Source organism: Solea solea, chromosome 3, assembly GCF_958295425.1.
Source record: "Solea solea chromosome 3, fSolSol10.1, whole genome shotgun sequence".
NCBI classification, from domain to species: Eukaryota; Metazoa; Chordata; class Actinopteri; order Pleuronectiformes; family Soleidae; genus Solea; species Solea solea.
In genome coordinates this window covers 17,040,367-17,055,622 of record NC_081136.1, presented here as the reverse complement: position 1 = coordinate 17,055,622, position 15,256 = coordinate 17,040,367, and the positions used below count along the sequence as shown (strand labels likewise).

Genomic DNA, 15,256 nt, shown 5'->3' with positions numbered 1-15,256 from the left:
GTCGAGTTTTTATATTTCCCTCAACAGGCACATCTCACACTTCATGCACAATGTGTCATTTCCTTCCCCTCAAAGGCCCAGAATCTTGGTCCAGGTGATACATTACTCTTCTTTCTTGGTTAATAATTGTATCATGAAAAAAACTATTATTTTTTTAACGTTTTCTCATGACTGAATTTTTCTTTCAGCTCTCGGCACATGACACCTTGATCCTCTCCCAGCCTGTGTGTACACCTTTACCCCTCAGGTACAATCACTGCTTCAAGGTTCAAAAAACCATGTACTTTGATACTTTGCTAAAAATGAATGCTGAATGCAACTTGTAGACCAAAATAAAAAGTGAAACACATTCAATAGCAGTAATAATCAGCATGTATTTTTGAGACACTTTGCCCTACATCATTGCATCATTTTGCAAAGCTATTTTTGTCTCTCCTCATTTTTTCTGCAACGTTCTGTTGCTGCCTTAACAAGTGATAATAACTGACAATAAATAACAAATGACACAATGAAACTTGCATGATAATCAGATGAGATTCTGAAAGGTTTTAAGACAAGATGCCACGTGTGCATTAGCAAATAAAACAGTGTATTAAGCAGATTCTTTGCTGCAATGACTCAAATAACTTAATGAGACATTGTCTTAACAACATCAGAAACTGTAGAGAGTTTCTTTTTTTCTTTTTACATGTTGGGATATTGAACCAAACACCTTTTTCAGGTGTAAACTAGTGTATATGGGCGTCTAGTAATGTTACTTGTTGATCCAGGGGCAAATCTATACATACATTAAAAGTATTTGGCATTTTTCAAAATCAGGCGTAGAATGGGTTAAGTAAGGCTTAAATCATACCAATGATACTCCTTTTCTGCTCTACCACCACATTGTTCTTCGTTTTTTTAATTTATTTTTTATTTTCTACATATTTTAGTGAGGTCCAGATAGTGATATGAAAATGACGACACACATCTCACTCTAGTTACAAGCCGAAGTCATAAAACCATTCTCTATCACCTCCTCCTGACTCCTGTGTTTATTTTCAGTCCCTTCTCAGACTCATTAATCTCCTCTGTGCTCTCTCTCCCTGTCAGTGGGGCAGACTACGGCACGCTCCTGATGAATCTGGGTTCAGAGAACTGCGCCACACTGCTGCACTTTGTCCTTCTGGAGAGCAAAATCCTGCTGCACTCGCTCCGGCCTGCTGTGCTCACTGGAGTGGCCGAGGCTGTGGTAGCTGTGAGTATAGGCCCCAAGTCTACGAGTTCCATACTTGAAAATGCGTTGTCATCAGCTGAAATGATCAGATACATTAATTTAGGAGTTTATTGTTGCAATGGAATATTAAAATATATTAATTCAGTCGTTGTCTACCACTTTATCCTCTACATGAGGGTCATAGAAGGGCTGGAGCCAATCCTAGCTGACTTTATTCATTTTGCATACATACATTCAAGGATATAACAAAACCACAGACCATTTTATAATGACTCATGTGCCAGAGCAGCTCATCAATAAACAAGTTCATACCTTTTATTATCACAAGCATCAAATCTTAAACTCTTGACGGAAAAGTCTGTTGACTTTTTATTATTCTTGTCATTTTTATTTCTAAATGCCCCTTTTATAATTGTGTTATGTCACTTACTTTTGCAGATTGGCATGATGCATATTGCATTTTAAATGAAGCGGTTTGAATTGTGTTTCTTTTGAAATGTGCAGTAGACACTGTGAAGTAAATCAAACAGGAACAAGCTTTTAATAAGCATGTTGTACCTGTTTAGCTTTAATGTAATCTCTTGGATCTTTTCATTTATTTTGTTTTTAATTATGTAGGCATCTCATAATCACTACCATGCCCTCAGTCAGTTGTATTTAACAATGAATCACTTGCTCAACATGTGACAGTTACGCTTCTGACTTACTGTAGCTTTAAGCTTTTACATGTCACCATACAGTGTCAAAGCAGAGTTTCATTGTATGATTATATTTGTGTGGGTTCTTTGTCATTAAAACAATTTCTCAGATTTTAGATGTGAATATTTTCTGGTTTCTTTGCTTCATATATCAAAGAAATTATTAAAACTGAATAATTTTGACATTTGAGAACATCATCATTTGGAGGTTTGGGAAACACTGATCAACATTTTTAACATTTTCTGACATTTTGTGGACCAAACAATGACAGGTTCACTGATAATGAGAATAATTATTAGTTACAGTTACAGTTGCATATCAACATTAAAATCCTCTGTAACAAGTTGACAAATTGAAATCCTGAAACTATCATTATCATCATCATAGAATTATACAATATTTATCAGTATCACTACAATTATAGCTACCCCAACATCCAAAATCCAAGCCAAAGCCCTGGTCACCATTCAAACAAATCACCTGCCAAGTTTTAACCGTGATTTTTGTTTTAACCAGTTGTCAGTTCACTGCTCCCATTAACAGTTGGACTTGTGTCTCTTTGAATACACAGGATGTCACAATCTTCAAAAGTCCCCCAAACGCATATGAACTGTCAAAGCAAATTACTTCTGATCAACAAAATCTAATTGTGTGGAATTAGAATATAAAGAACTAAGGTGCCTGTTAACCAACATTTTAGACCATTAAAAATAATCAAATGCCTTTATTTTTATTCTTTGTTCGTAAAACATAGATAAAATTGCCACTCTATGGTGCAGATATATATATAAAAAAAACAACACGCACAGGACATGTGACAAAATACAGGATATCATTTAAAATGGCTTGACACTGAGTGAGACAGGGAAAAGCCACCAAACCTCCGATACACTTAACTGTTTTCTTTCTCCAAGGTGTACCATTCACCACCTGACTGTAGTAATCCTACACCTCTGTCTTTTCTCCTCTCAGATGATCTTCCCCTTCCAGTGGCAGTGTCCTTACATCCCCCTGTGCCCACTCTCTCTAGCGGGCGTCCTCAATGCACCTTTACCATTCATCGTGGGTGTTGACTCCCGCTACTTTGATCTCTATGACCCCCCGCCAGACGTCGTCTGTGTGGACCTGGACACCAACACCATCTACCTGTATGTTATTTGATTTTAGATCCATGTTGTTGCTCTGCCTCGTACTGTATATTCACAGCTCACTTCAGATATTGCTGCCACACATGTTGCTATGTAAGCCAAGTAATACGAATGCACTTTGTGTTACAGGTCTGACGAGAAGAGACACAACAACTGGAAAAACCTCCCAAAAAAGCCCTGCAAGAGCCTCATCAACTCCCTGAGCAACTTACACCGCCAGCTGGCCACTGGTACAAACTACACTTAAAGACGAAATTAAAGAAACCCCTTTCAATGCAATCTAGTGAAATACAACAATACTACACAACAGTGATGTATAAATATGTATATGTCAATATATGTATATATTGATTGATTGAAAAATACATGCAGTATTAAATTTAAAAAAAGTCACACTTCTAACACACACTCAACTCTTACACTTTTCATTGTTCCTTAATATCCATCATAAAAGAAGCTAAAAAAAATTGGGCAGATGCTAATAAATAGTAGCTTTTTTATTTATTATTATTATTATTATTATTATTATTAATAATAATATATTATATATAATATTTTTTTATATTGTAATATGTATACCTACATCAAATGATGTAAAAAAAGTATACCTTGATAAGATCACCAGCCCTAAAGGATAGTGTAATAACAGTAGTATAATAAATGATTTTAGCTGGTCAAAAGATAAAATCATGTGGAAATATAAAGCTGTATTCTGCTATAGAATCATTATTTGTCATACAGTACATTAGGAGTGAGGAAAATATGTGCAAAGATTTTGATGGTTCTGTAAGGTTTTGCAATGTTTTAATAAAACAAAAAAGGTGCAAATGTCTTTGTTTTGCGTTCCAGTCGCAGTGCGTCAGACGGCACAGGAGAGCTCAGCGGTGGACATGACCCCCATCGAGGCCGACTTCACCTGGCACAAGAAGAAGACAGCCTTGGAGATGGAAATCCAGGAAGCTTTCCTGCGCTTCATGGCCTCCATCCTGAAGGGCTACCGCTCCTACCTCAAACCTATCACCCAGGCACCTTCAGTGAAGGCCACGGCTGCCGACTCTCTGTACGATCTACAAGGTAAACACATACCATTGACAGCTCACTGAATTGTATTTTTGGAATAACTCAATGTTTTGGACCCAGGATTTGTTAATTGTTTCTGTTGTTGTTGTTGTTGTTTTTTTTCAAAAACATATATTTATTGTTTTGTTTTGTGTAGAAATATTACAGAACAAAAACAAAAAATAGTTCAGAACATATACTCAACCCCCACCCCGACACTCTTAGTCGGCGAACATGAGGAAAAAGAACAATAAATGAGTGCTTGTGTCACAGCAGAATGTGATCATAATTTTAGGCATAGTATTTAGAGTATAGTACAATAATTACAATACATTCACTGCTGTGTGAGAAGCACAAACCTGTAAAGAGAAAACGTTTCATGAGGTCAGAAAAACAGCCTTTGTCTAGCTTTATATTGAGAAATAGCGGGACATGGCCTAAAAACATCAAGATATTATTTATAAGCCATATTGCTCAGCTCTATTTCCTGGCTTTGTGACCTATGCATAATTTATAGCCCTAATTCAGACAGCCTCACCAAATGTTTAATTTTATTGGCGTCTCTATTTCAAGGAGCATCTTGACTATTACTCAATCCAAGACTTTTTGAGAGTCAATCAAGTTTTCCCTCAGCTTTAATAAGATATCACTCATGCTTGTTGCTGGGAAATGTGTCCTCATTCCACTTTTGCTAATTTTTTTCTTTTTAGCACTTTAGTTGCACTTTGACAGTTTGAAGAAAACTGCTCAAACGCAAACTTCTTTTATATTATATGTATTGCTGTTGTAAATGGGGAACATTTTATTGGAATTTGAGAAATGTTGCTACAAATTTCTCCATGCCCTCCTGCAGGGTTCCTCAAAAGCAGAGACCGAGCCCACCAGAAGTTCTACTCCCAGCTCACCAAGACTCAGATCTTCATCCGCTTCATCGAAGAGTGCACTTTTGTCAGTGACAAAGACACTGGTTTGGCATTTTTTGACGACTGCGTGGAGAAGGTGATTACATAATATGTGTACATGACATACCGTGGTTTCATGTGCATTTTCTTCTTCTTCCTCTGGTTTTTTTTTTTCCACGAACAAGCCTTTGTTTCATGTTGTTTTATTGGCAAATCAACATTTGTCCACTGGGAGACCAAGGAAGCCAAAGTTTCCTCTGATTCATTCTTTCCCTTTGCTCTATTTCCTCTTTTTGCAGCTTTTTCCCTCTGATAAAATCACCGACAAGGGCACCAAGGTAATCTTGTACACTGTAATCAGATTTCCTCGCATGTTGCCTTTTTGTTTATGACTAACATTCAGAGGTAAATAAATAAAACTCTTTTCCCTTTTTGAGGAACGTATTCACCAAGTGGCCTGGACATTTCCTTTTTTTTCCATCTTGAAACCTCAATAAACTGAGCATGACAAACCCCCAAACTGTACTTGTTTATTGCCACCAGACAGGAAATGACCTGCATTTTTCTATTTCTGTAGGTTTTTAGTTCTGCTAATGCTCTTGATGTGACCCTATCTGCAGGTCGAAGGCGAGTCTTCAGAGGACACAAGACTTCTGGAGCTGGACGAGTCTCAGAAGAGTGAGCACACTGTGTTTGTGATGCCTCCTGAACCTCCAGCTGATGATGGCCCTGACCCCATTCCTCGATACACGTAAGCATTTTTACATAACTTAATTAATTCAGTCACTGTCTACCACTGCATTCACATGAGGGCCACCAGGAGTGGGAGACAATCCCAGCTGACATTGGGCGAGAGGCATTTAACTCAAGACAGATCGCCAGGCCATCACTGCCAGCACAGTGATGATATATATATATATATACATATGTGTGTGTGTGTGTGTGTGTGTGTGTGTGTATATATATACATATAGATACTTTCATCATAACATGATATTAATGTTTTGGGGCTGTGGGAGGATACAGAAGTACATGCAGAAAACGGGGAGAACATCCACACAGAAAGACCCCTCTTTGCTCTGAGGCTACAGTGCTAGCCACTACTCTGCCGTGTGGCCTACAAATGGTCCATAAATAAAAATATGAAAGGATGAGTTTGTGATGCTGGTAACTATTTTTTGTGGATTGATGTTGACACTTCCATTTCTCATCCTCCTCCAGCTATAAAGGTTTCCCCAGATTGCAAATGGATCTGTTTGAACGCCCGAGAGTCTTACGTCCAGCACTTAGCAGCAGAGCGGCAGGGGCCAGTTTGTCGAGCAGCCCTGCTCTCCTTGCGAAGAGGACAAAGCAGGTGTGTGCATATGGCAGTAGAAGTGCTGCATATCTGCCAAAAGGGACTAAGTATTTGTAATAATGCAAACTATCTGTATCCCTACCAACCAACAGGAGGTCAAGCTTGCCTACAAGATGGCGAAGCGTTACTACTCCAACCCCCCACTTTGGGCCCGCTGTCTGTTCAGTCACTGCTACAGCCTGTGGTTCATCTGCCTGCCAGCAGCGGTGCGACTGGCCAAGTCCAAGAGCCGCGCCATGCAACAGGCGTACAACATCTTGCTGAAGATGAGAACCACTGAGGTGGAGGTGCTGGATGAGGTACGGCACAGACTGTAATATACATGTATATATACATACATATGTATGTATATATATATATATGTATATATGTATGTATGTATGTATATATATATATATATATATGTATGTATGTATATATATATATGTATGTATGTATGTATGTATATATATGTATGTATGTATGTATGTGTATATATATATATATGTATACATATATACATACATATATGTATGTATATGTATATCTCTATATGTATATATCTCTATATATATACACTGTATATCCAAGGCTCTTAATAGTATTCATTAGCAGATTTCACTCTCTTATGCTTACGTCCTTTAATCTAACCTTCATATTTCCATGTCTCGGTCTTCAGGTGTGTTACAGAGTAGTAATGCAGCTTTGTGGTATCTGGGGTCTCCCTGTTTTGGCTGTGCGAGTCCTGGTTGAGATGAAGAAAGCTGGAGTGCTTCCCAACGCTATCACATATGGTTATTACAACAAGGTCATTAATCTCTTTACACGACTAAAAATTAAATAGAAAAGACTCAACGGACCACTTGCATAAGCTCTATACTCTTTCTGTGTTCCCTCTGCAGGCTGTCTTAGAGAGTCCCTGGCCAAGCCGAAACCGCAGTGGCCTCTTTATGTGGACCAAAGTTCGCACTGTGCTTCGAGGAGTGGCCCAGTTCAAACAAGCTCTAGACCGAACATCTTCCAAAAAGGGACCCGCACTTAGTATCACAGGTAGGACAGGAACATTAAAGTATGACATTCTTTTGCTTTCGTAATTCTCCTTCTTTTGTTTACTTACTTTTGTCTTTGGATGTCTGCAGCTGCATCAGTGGGAGGACCAGCTGTCACTGAAGCTGACCGTTTGAGTCATGGAAGTGCAGACAGCTCGAATGAGGTTAACGGTGGGGGTCATAATCTGTTTGCCCACGGCCACATAGAAGAAGCAACAGACAACCACTGTAGTACAGGTATTGACTCCCCAGGAACATCACCACAGAATTGAATACTAATAAAGTACAATAATAATTGTGCTTCAGTTTTTAATAATGGGAAACTAATAAACTGACTCTATAGAAGGTTTTTATTTTATTTTTTATTTTATTATTTTATAGGGGCATGCCAACCAAACTGCTTCATAATGCTGGACAATATGGCTTATAAATAATATTGTGGTATTTTTTGGTTATATCCCGAAATATTGGGAAATATTTCTCTGAACTCATGAAAAGTTGTTTATTTTTGTTTGTGCTTCTTAAAGGAGAGTGACAATACACTCTAGAATAAAATATCTGCTATTTATGATTCGTATTGCATCATCTTACAATACAGTTCTTACCTTTCATTTGAGATAATATATGCTTTATTTCTGTGGATTCTTAATGTTAAATGAAGGATATTTACCTGTGGTAGAAACAATGACATTGACTATAAATATGGTCAAATTGTGCCATAACTTACAAGTGTTATTAGGTGACTTTTTAAAAATAGAATTTTGTTGATTCCATGTGTTTTTATGATCAACATATAATATTTAAATCATATTATTATTAAGTGTATTTCACAAATGTATGTAAGAAATATGATGATTATCAATGCAACAGCCTTTAAAACCAGGAAAAGTCATCACATATATCGCCCGGCCCTACTGCTAAATGCTGGCCCTTTAATAATATCGTCAAGATAAAACATGGTTTGCGTGATCCACAGGAAGACATTCTGATCAAGGCTACGGCTCCAAGGATGAGTTACACCAGGAGCTGGTGGAGCCGTCACATACAGCCGTCCTGTCCACTGGAGAGAGAAACAACGCTAAAGCACAATATAATGGTAAGAGACGCTACGTCCATCCCTCATGTACTGTGTGTATGCAAATGCTTCTTGCACACCAATGTTTAGTGGGTGTCACTGTGTATCACCAGGTGGTGACATTGCTGGTTCAGTGGACAGTGCAGTGGCAGTAGCAGAACCCCTCACTCCCGTTGATGTCCTGTCACCTGTCCCCAGTATTGTGAAGCTGTCTACAGGAAGCTTTGATGGTGAAACAGGTAAAAAGGAAGATTTTGACTTAACCATGATGTAAATGGATGTAGATGTCCATGGATATAACATCACATTACATTACATTACATTACATTACATGTCATTTAGCAGACGCTTTTATCCAAAGCGACTTACAAGGGAATTGAGTACAATCTGCCAGGGGTGGAGTTGAACTTGCGACGATGAAGTCTTTGCACACGGGTTGCACACGGCCACTCCACCCCCTTCTGGAGTTCTGGACAATATAATTAATTGTTCAACCCATACTAAATAGGATGTTCTTACACCCACACAGGTAAGCTGTTCAGAAGACACAGCAAGAAAAATAGCATGTCTCTCCCTGACGATGATACCCCGCTGACAGCGCAGGATTCGGCCAGGAAGTCTCAACATCAGCGACAGAAATCCTTTTCTGAGCGCAGCTGTAGCTTCAGTGCTGAAACCCGTGCTGGAATGCTCCTGGAGAAAGGTGTGGATGACATGGCCAGCCAGATGGGCGCCGATGCTCGTATCCTGACTGCAGCACTTTCTGCTGGCCAAAGTCCACCCCCCTGCAGTGTGTCCAAAGCACTCTTTAAAGACCTTGAAGAAGAGCCAGAAGATGAGCAGGGCTTGGTACTTGGTAAGCTGCCACGAGAGGAGCAGGTGGAAGAGGAGGAGGAGCAAGAGGAGGAGGTGGAGGAGGTGGCGGCAGCGGGAGCACCAGATAAAGAGAAGGTAGAAGAGGGAGATGTGGTGGAGACTGATGTAAAAATCGAAGAACAAGAGACTGAGAAGACTGAAGCACAGGAGGAGGATGAGTCTGAGGTGCGAGGACTGACTCTGGAGAGGGCAGACGTGGAGGTAGGTGCTGACCCACTCTCCCTCCTGGTGTCAGAGACTGAAGAGTCGGCCTCTGTTACCAGCCAGGAGCCACCGCGCTCTGTGCCCGCTGTGGTGTCCCGTAACCTGGCAGAGGAGATCGAAATGTACATGAGCCTGCGAAGCCCTCTCGGCGTCAAGTCCTCCAGCATGGAGCTCCAGCAGTCCCAGGCAGACTCCACTGACGCCCCCGAGCCCAAACAGCCTATGGCGCGCAGATCCAGCCTTCCCGTGCCTGCTGTCAAAACTCCAACTGGCTCCCCAGGTGACACACCCAAACGCAGCCCTAACACTGTCACTCGCTCCAAGACGTTTGCTGTGAAGACGAAGACCCCGGCCAGCATCACTGCGAGCCCAAGCACGAGATCATCCTCACTGACTGCACTGGTCAAGTCCTCACAGGGAGGGTCTCTGGGCTCAGTCATAAACTCTATTTCAGGCATCAAGATGGACACTCTGTTGTCAGGCCCTAAAATTGATGTGCTAAAGTCTAGCATGAAGCAGGCAGCAAATGTAGCCAGCAAAGTTTGGGGCGCAGTGGCGTCAGCTTACTCTTACTCCGATGATGAGGTGAGTGTGCTTAAAGGGTAATTCCATGAATATAAAACTGTAGTGTGTAACATTAAGATGTAAACAAATGTCCGTTATATTCAAACCCATCACATGAGTTCACACAATGCTGATTTAGCCAGCTCCACGTTTCTCTCTCTGTGTTTCTCGGTATAGCAGTGTTTAGATTTCATGGCACCTGGTGACATTCCTGTGCTGCACACAGGAAGGGATTTGTTTTATATTAAGCCAGAGGCATCATTGCGCTTGTAAAGCAAGACAACTGCAAACAAGTTGGAGTATTACAGAGAATACAAAGAAGTCATTCAGCAGTTTGGTTGAATCAGAGCTTCTTGTCACTGACTGTCTTTGCACTGCTGCTGCTGCTGTATACACACAAACACTCCTTCAGTCACATCTTGCTTGATAGAGCCCATTTCCAGCTGACAAACGATTCTATTCACAAAAACAAACAGATGCAGAATACTATCAATTACTAAAAATCACTGAAAGTTACGTACTGCAGCTTTAAAACTATTGTTTTTTTCTTTTGATTTCTCAGCTCTAGGTTGATTATGATCACATCTTTGTTCATTACTGCACATTAATTTAGCAAATTAAAGACTACTGCTCTTTCACTTAACCAATCAGCACACAGGTGATAAACTACAATGTAACATGTAACAAGTGCTCTCTCTCTCTCAAACTTAAATCTGCAGGAAGAACAAGCTCAGGGTGGTGGTGGCTTCCCATCACATCTGGATGATCACATGTTGGCAGCTCATGATGTAGATGACAGTCCTGAACGAGGGGCCATCCCAGGTTTGGTGGCTAACGGCTTAAACCAGAGCTCCACCAGCCTGGGCAGCAGCAGTGGCAGTAGCGACACTGGCCGAGGGACTCACCAGACATGTAAGCCCCCACACTCTGGCACAAACATGCATGAGGAGAGAAAGAGATGGACCTAAACGGGTGCCTTTGTCTTTTATCTGCAGATATAACTCAAGGACGTCCAGGCAGAGGTCCCGACTCTGAGCCAGGCTCCTCACATCATGCTTCCTCCTTGAGCATCTACCAGAACTGTGCTTTGGAGGTCAGACATTGCTGCAGTGCTGCTGTGTTGGTGCTTCAACATGTCACATGGGTTACTGAGAGGTTATGTTTCCCTGATGACAGGTGCTGATGTCAAGTTGCTCCCAGTGCCGCTCCTGTGAAGCTCTGGTTTACGATGAGGAGATCATGGCAGGCTGGACAGCCGACGACTCCAACCTAAATACCAACTGTCCTTTCTGTCGCACAGCCTTTCTTCCCTTGTTGCACGTGGAGTTCCATGACTTGCGCACATTTACTGGGTAGGAATATGTTGTCACCCATGTCTTTTAAATGTTGAATTGGTGTTGAATCACACAAGAAATAAGAATCCTGTTTTCCCCCTCCCCTTCCAGTCTCTATATGAATCCCAGTGCTTCAGGGGACAGTATTCACAGCACCAGCACCCATCCAACAGCCAGCAGTTCAGCCGACATTAAGACACCAGACCAAGTTATTTTCCCCGAAGAGGAAGCAAGAGAAACTCCAGATCTTCGTCCTGGAGCACATAAGAGGTACAACTTCATTAACATCACTACAAGTTACTCTCAGATTAACCCTTCAATTGTCTGTTCACAAAGTAAATAATCCACCCACCTCTGCTCCTGACTCTTCTTAACCTTTTATGTTTCTAGTCTCATTCCAGAGCCGGTGCAGTCCGACCCTCTGGGTCTGCTGGAGCACCACGCACCAGGGGATCAGCGGAGGTGTAGTGGGACATCACTGACGCGTAGCAACAGTGTTGGAGGTCCATTACAGAATTTGGAATACTCCCAGAGACCAAGTCACGGTGTCTCCACAACCAGTCTGCCCTGCAGCTTGCTAGAGGTGTCGGTCAGTGCCACATGAATGCCTCAAATAAACTCTGACCCTTTTTTCCCAATATTGCAAGTAACTATATATCTGCAGTGTAGTAGGAATGTATATAACAGTTGGAATGGAATGCCTGTGTGTTTGTCAGGATGGCATGGGGGCCAAACGACCAAACCCCAAGCCTGTGTCCGTCCCGTACCTGAGCCCTTTGGTGCTGCGCAAGGAGCTTGAGACCCTGTTGGAGAATGAGGGAGATCAGGTACTGAGAAGATAGACATTTTGGAGCCATTTGTGAAATCATTTTGAGCGTATTTTGACTGCTTTGAGTTGCTGAAGCTGAGCATTTCTGTAGCTGCACTGCAGCTTAATTCACTTCATTGGTTTATTGTTGATTGGAGCCAGCCCCCGTCTCTGATTGGCTGGATAATTATCATGCTGCCTGTGTGTTGAGAGTTTAGTTAAAGCTGTTGAGCTTGGAGAGTATGCTTGTTTTGACCGTGCTCCTGCACGTGATGTACTTTATTCTGAAACCCACATGTGATTTTTGTTGAAACCCACATAAGCTACATTTCTCAATGTTATAGCTTAGTACAGCTGTTTTGTTTGACAAGTCCAACTTCTTTTTGTTCATTCAGGTGATCTACACCCACAAGTTCCTCAGCCAGCACCCCATCATTTTCTGGAACCTGGTCTGGTATTTCCGTCGCTTGGACCTGCCCACTCACTTACCTGGTCTCATTCTTACCTCGGAACACTGCAACAATGGAGTACAGGTTGGACTTTTTTATGCCAGCTTAATGAAGCGAGCTCCATCACAATGTCCCATTTGTTTTTTCGATTTTCTCTTTTCTAGTTTAAAACAAGTCATTTTGTAATATTATATTACATTTCTGTAATATAATAATATATAATATAATATGTAACATAATAATATAATATATTATTTTTGCAGCTGCCACTGACATCACTGTCCCAGGACAGTAAGCAGGTTTATGTCCAGCTCCTCTGGGACAACATCAACCTGCACCAGGAACATGGCGAACCCCTGTACCTGCTGTGGAGGACCTTGTGTGAGTATGCACACACACACACACTCTCATGTCCGCTGTCATGTGTTTGTTGCACTATCTCAGTGTCAGATCACTTTTTCATTTCACGAGTGGTAATTTGTGATATATTTGTACATCAAGACCTGTGGCTCTGCCACAACTGACTCAGCAACTTCTTTTTTAATCCTCTGTTATGGTATAAAAGTATACATACTTACTTTTATACTTAATGCAATATTATTGTTGGTCAAAGGAGCTCAGACCTGAGGCATATTAAAGGGATGGGTATGTGAGTTTGAGCTGCGCTAAAGGTTTTACTGCAAATGCTGTGATGGTGGTCTTTAGAAGCAAGAAGTAATACGTCCATTGATGTTGCTGCTGTTCTGTGTAGGATATGGTCAGTATTGTAATTGTATTATATCTTGGTGTAGGACATAACCAAACAATGCTAATGTCAGGACTAAAGTTATCTGTCGCTACGATGGATTTCTGTCAATTGTAAAAAAAAAAATAAAAAAAAATGAGAAGATAAAAAAACAGCTACACATGTTTTTGTTGTGGTTTTGTTTTGGTTTGCCGTTCAGTCTAATCATCTTCAAGGCATTAAACAACTGTTGCTGCTCTCAACCAATAAAGCTAGCCAGAGTCATGGTATTTGTCAATCAGAAGTAAAGCTTGAACAGCTGTCGACTCTTAATCTCTCTGATTTGGTAATGCAACTGAGATGCTTGTTACCTCAAACAGTTCCCAGTTCTGAACCGTAGTTGGGAACCTCTGGTACCACTCGTAGCTAGTAACTCCAGCTGCTAACCGTACACATCATCTCATTTTATTCTTCTCTCCTTTCTTACTTTCACAAACACCCAGTACCCACAGGGTCACACCCTCTCTTAAAGGGCCAGGCTCGGCCTGCAGCACTTGCATTATGTATGTAATGGGTGGATTATTTGTATGACTTTAATACAAGTCAGTTTTATTGAAAAGACTGAAAGCACTGAAATTACATCAGAACAAAAACTTTTGGGAAGCTACTGAATGGCAGAAAAGTGTGGTGTGGCATATAGATTAGTGGGGAAAGATTCAGTCAAAAGATTTTTGTTTTTGCTTAAAACCCTGCTAATGTGAGTGTGTGTTTGTATTATTTCCTAGTGGAGAAGAAAGGGACACTGGCTCCAACAGACCACCAGGAGATTCGGACACTCCTCAACACAATTGTCCGCAACATCCAGACTAACGACGTGTACGGACCAATCAACCTGTTGATTCGAGAGATGAAGCGGCGCCCCGAGGGGGTCAAACGACAAAGGTCAGCTCTGCTCTTCCTTTCGACCTCATCAATTTCACACGCATTGATATAGTTTAAGCGTTAACCTCATTTGTGTGGTCTGACTTTCTCTTAGGAGTATCTACAGGGAAATACTGTTTCTTTCACTGGTAGCCTTGGGACGGGAGAACATCGACGTAGGTGAGTATATTTGTCCAAGGCAAAGGTGCCACATCATTTGTCAAATACTGCATTCCCACTGGTCAACTGGCTTGTGTTTGAATGCATTTGCTGTTAAATTGGCATCCACTTTGGGTTCATGCAGGTTTTTATCGGTTTGATGGGAAAGCAAGACCCAGTTGAACATGCCAGGTTTTTTTTTCCATCTGTTTTATTCTTGGCAGAGATGCAAATTCTAAAGGAGACGTGCAATCATCTTCCAGACAAATAGCATAATGGTTAGCCATGATTTAGTTTGAAATAGGGACAGAAGTAAAAGATACAAACTAGTAACGACTGCAACGTTGTCACTGAACTTCATTGTGTTGTTGATGTTGTCTTCTTCCTGCAACTCGTTTTGTTTCAGTGTTTTTGGGATTAATTAGAGAGATCACCTGGCTTCAAATACCTCCCAAGTATACCCTCTAATTTTAGTGTGAAAGAGGCTGAAGACTGAACTCCTGATGCCTTTTGAATAACCTGAGTCACATGAACTCCTTCTGTTAAGTGGATCAAAAATGTTTTGTTTTAAGTTATAAATCTCTCTGAAATGTAGGAAATGGCATGTATATATGTGAGTAAGAAAGACATTTTCCCTCTGACATTTGCCGGTGGTTAAAGTTGAACGTAGCACAGCATTACCAACCTTGAAGAGGTACAAGGTACATTTAGTCAGTTATGTTCAAGACTTCTA

General features: G+C 41.0%; 1 protein-coding gene across 1 annotated transcript in view; it reads left to right on the top strand.

Moving 5' to 3' along the window:
• The window catches only part of dennd4c (DENN/MADD domain containing 4C), a 45,187-nt gene that overhangs the window by 27,584 nt on the left and 2,347 nt on the right, over positions 1–15,256 (top strand). Inside the window, exons 7-33 of the mRNA XM_058624325.1 lie at positions 28–94; positions 189–247; positions 1,093–1,237; positions 2,888–3,063; positions 3,193–3,293; positions 3,913–4,137; positions 4,976–5,121; positions 5,324–5,362; positions 5,645–5,775; positions 6,246–6,378; positions 6,474–6,680; positions 7,040–7,168; positions 7,263–7,410; positions 7,500–7,646; positions 8,386–8,505; positions 8,598–8,723; positions 9,014–10,149; positions 10,848–11,040; positions 11,124–11,221; positions 11,305–11,480; positions 11,574–11,732; positions 11,853–12,051; positions 12,179–12,289; positions 12,666–12,803; positions 12,983–13,100; positions 14,229–14,385; positions 14,480–14,544. Of these exons, the coding sequence (XP_058480308.1) occupies positions 28–94; positions 189–247; positions 1,093–1,237; positions 2,888–3,063; positions 3,193–3,293; positions 3,913–4,137; positions 4,976–5,121; positions 5,324–5,362; positions 5,645–5,775; positions 6,246–6,378; positions 6,474–6,680; positions 7,040–7,168; positions 7,263–7,410; positions 7,500–7,646; positions 8,386–8,505; positions 8,598–8,723; positions 9,014–10,149; positions 10,848–11,040; positions 11,124–11,221; positions 11,305–11,480; positions 11,574–11,732; positions 11,853–12,051; positions 12,179–12,289; positions 12,666–12,803; positions 12,983–13,100; positions 14,229–14,385; positions 14,480–14,544 (4,649 nt within the window). The remainder of the gene's footprint in view (positions 1–27; positions 95–188; positions 248–1,092; positions 1,238–2,887; positions 3,064–3,192; positions 3,294–3,912; positions 4,138–4,975; positions 5,122–5,323; positions 5,363–5,644; positions 5,776–6,245; positions 6,379–6,473; positions 6,681–7,039; positions 7,169–7,262; positions 7,411–7,499; positions 7,647–8,385; positions 8,506–8,597; positions 8,724–9,013; positions 10,150–10,847; positions 11,041–11,123; positions 11,222–11,304; positions 11,481–11,573; positions 11,733–11,852; positions 12,052–12,178; positions 12,290–12,665; positions 12,804–12,982; positions 13,101–14,228; positions 14,386–14,479; positions 14,545–15,256) is intronic.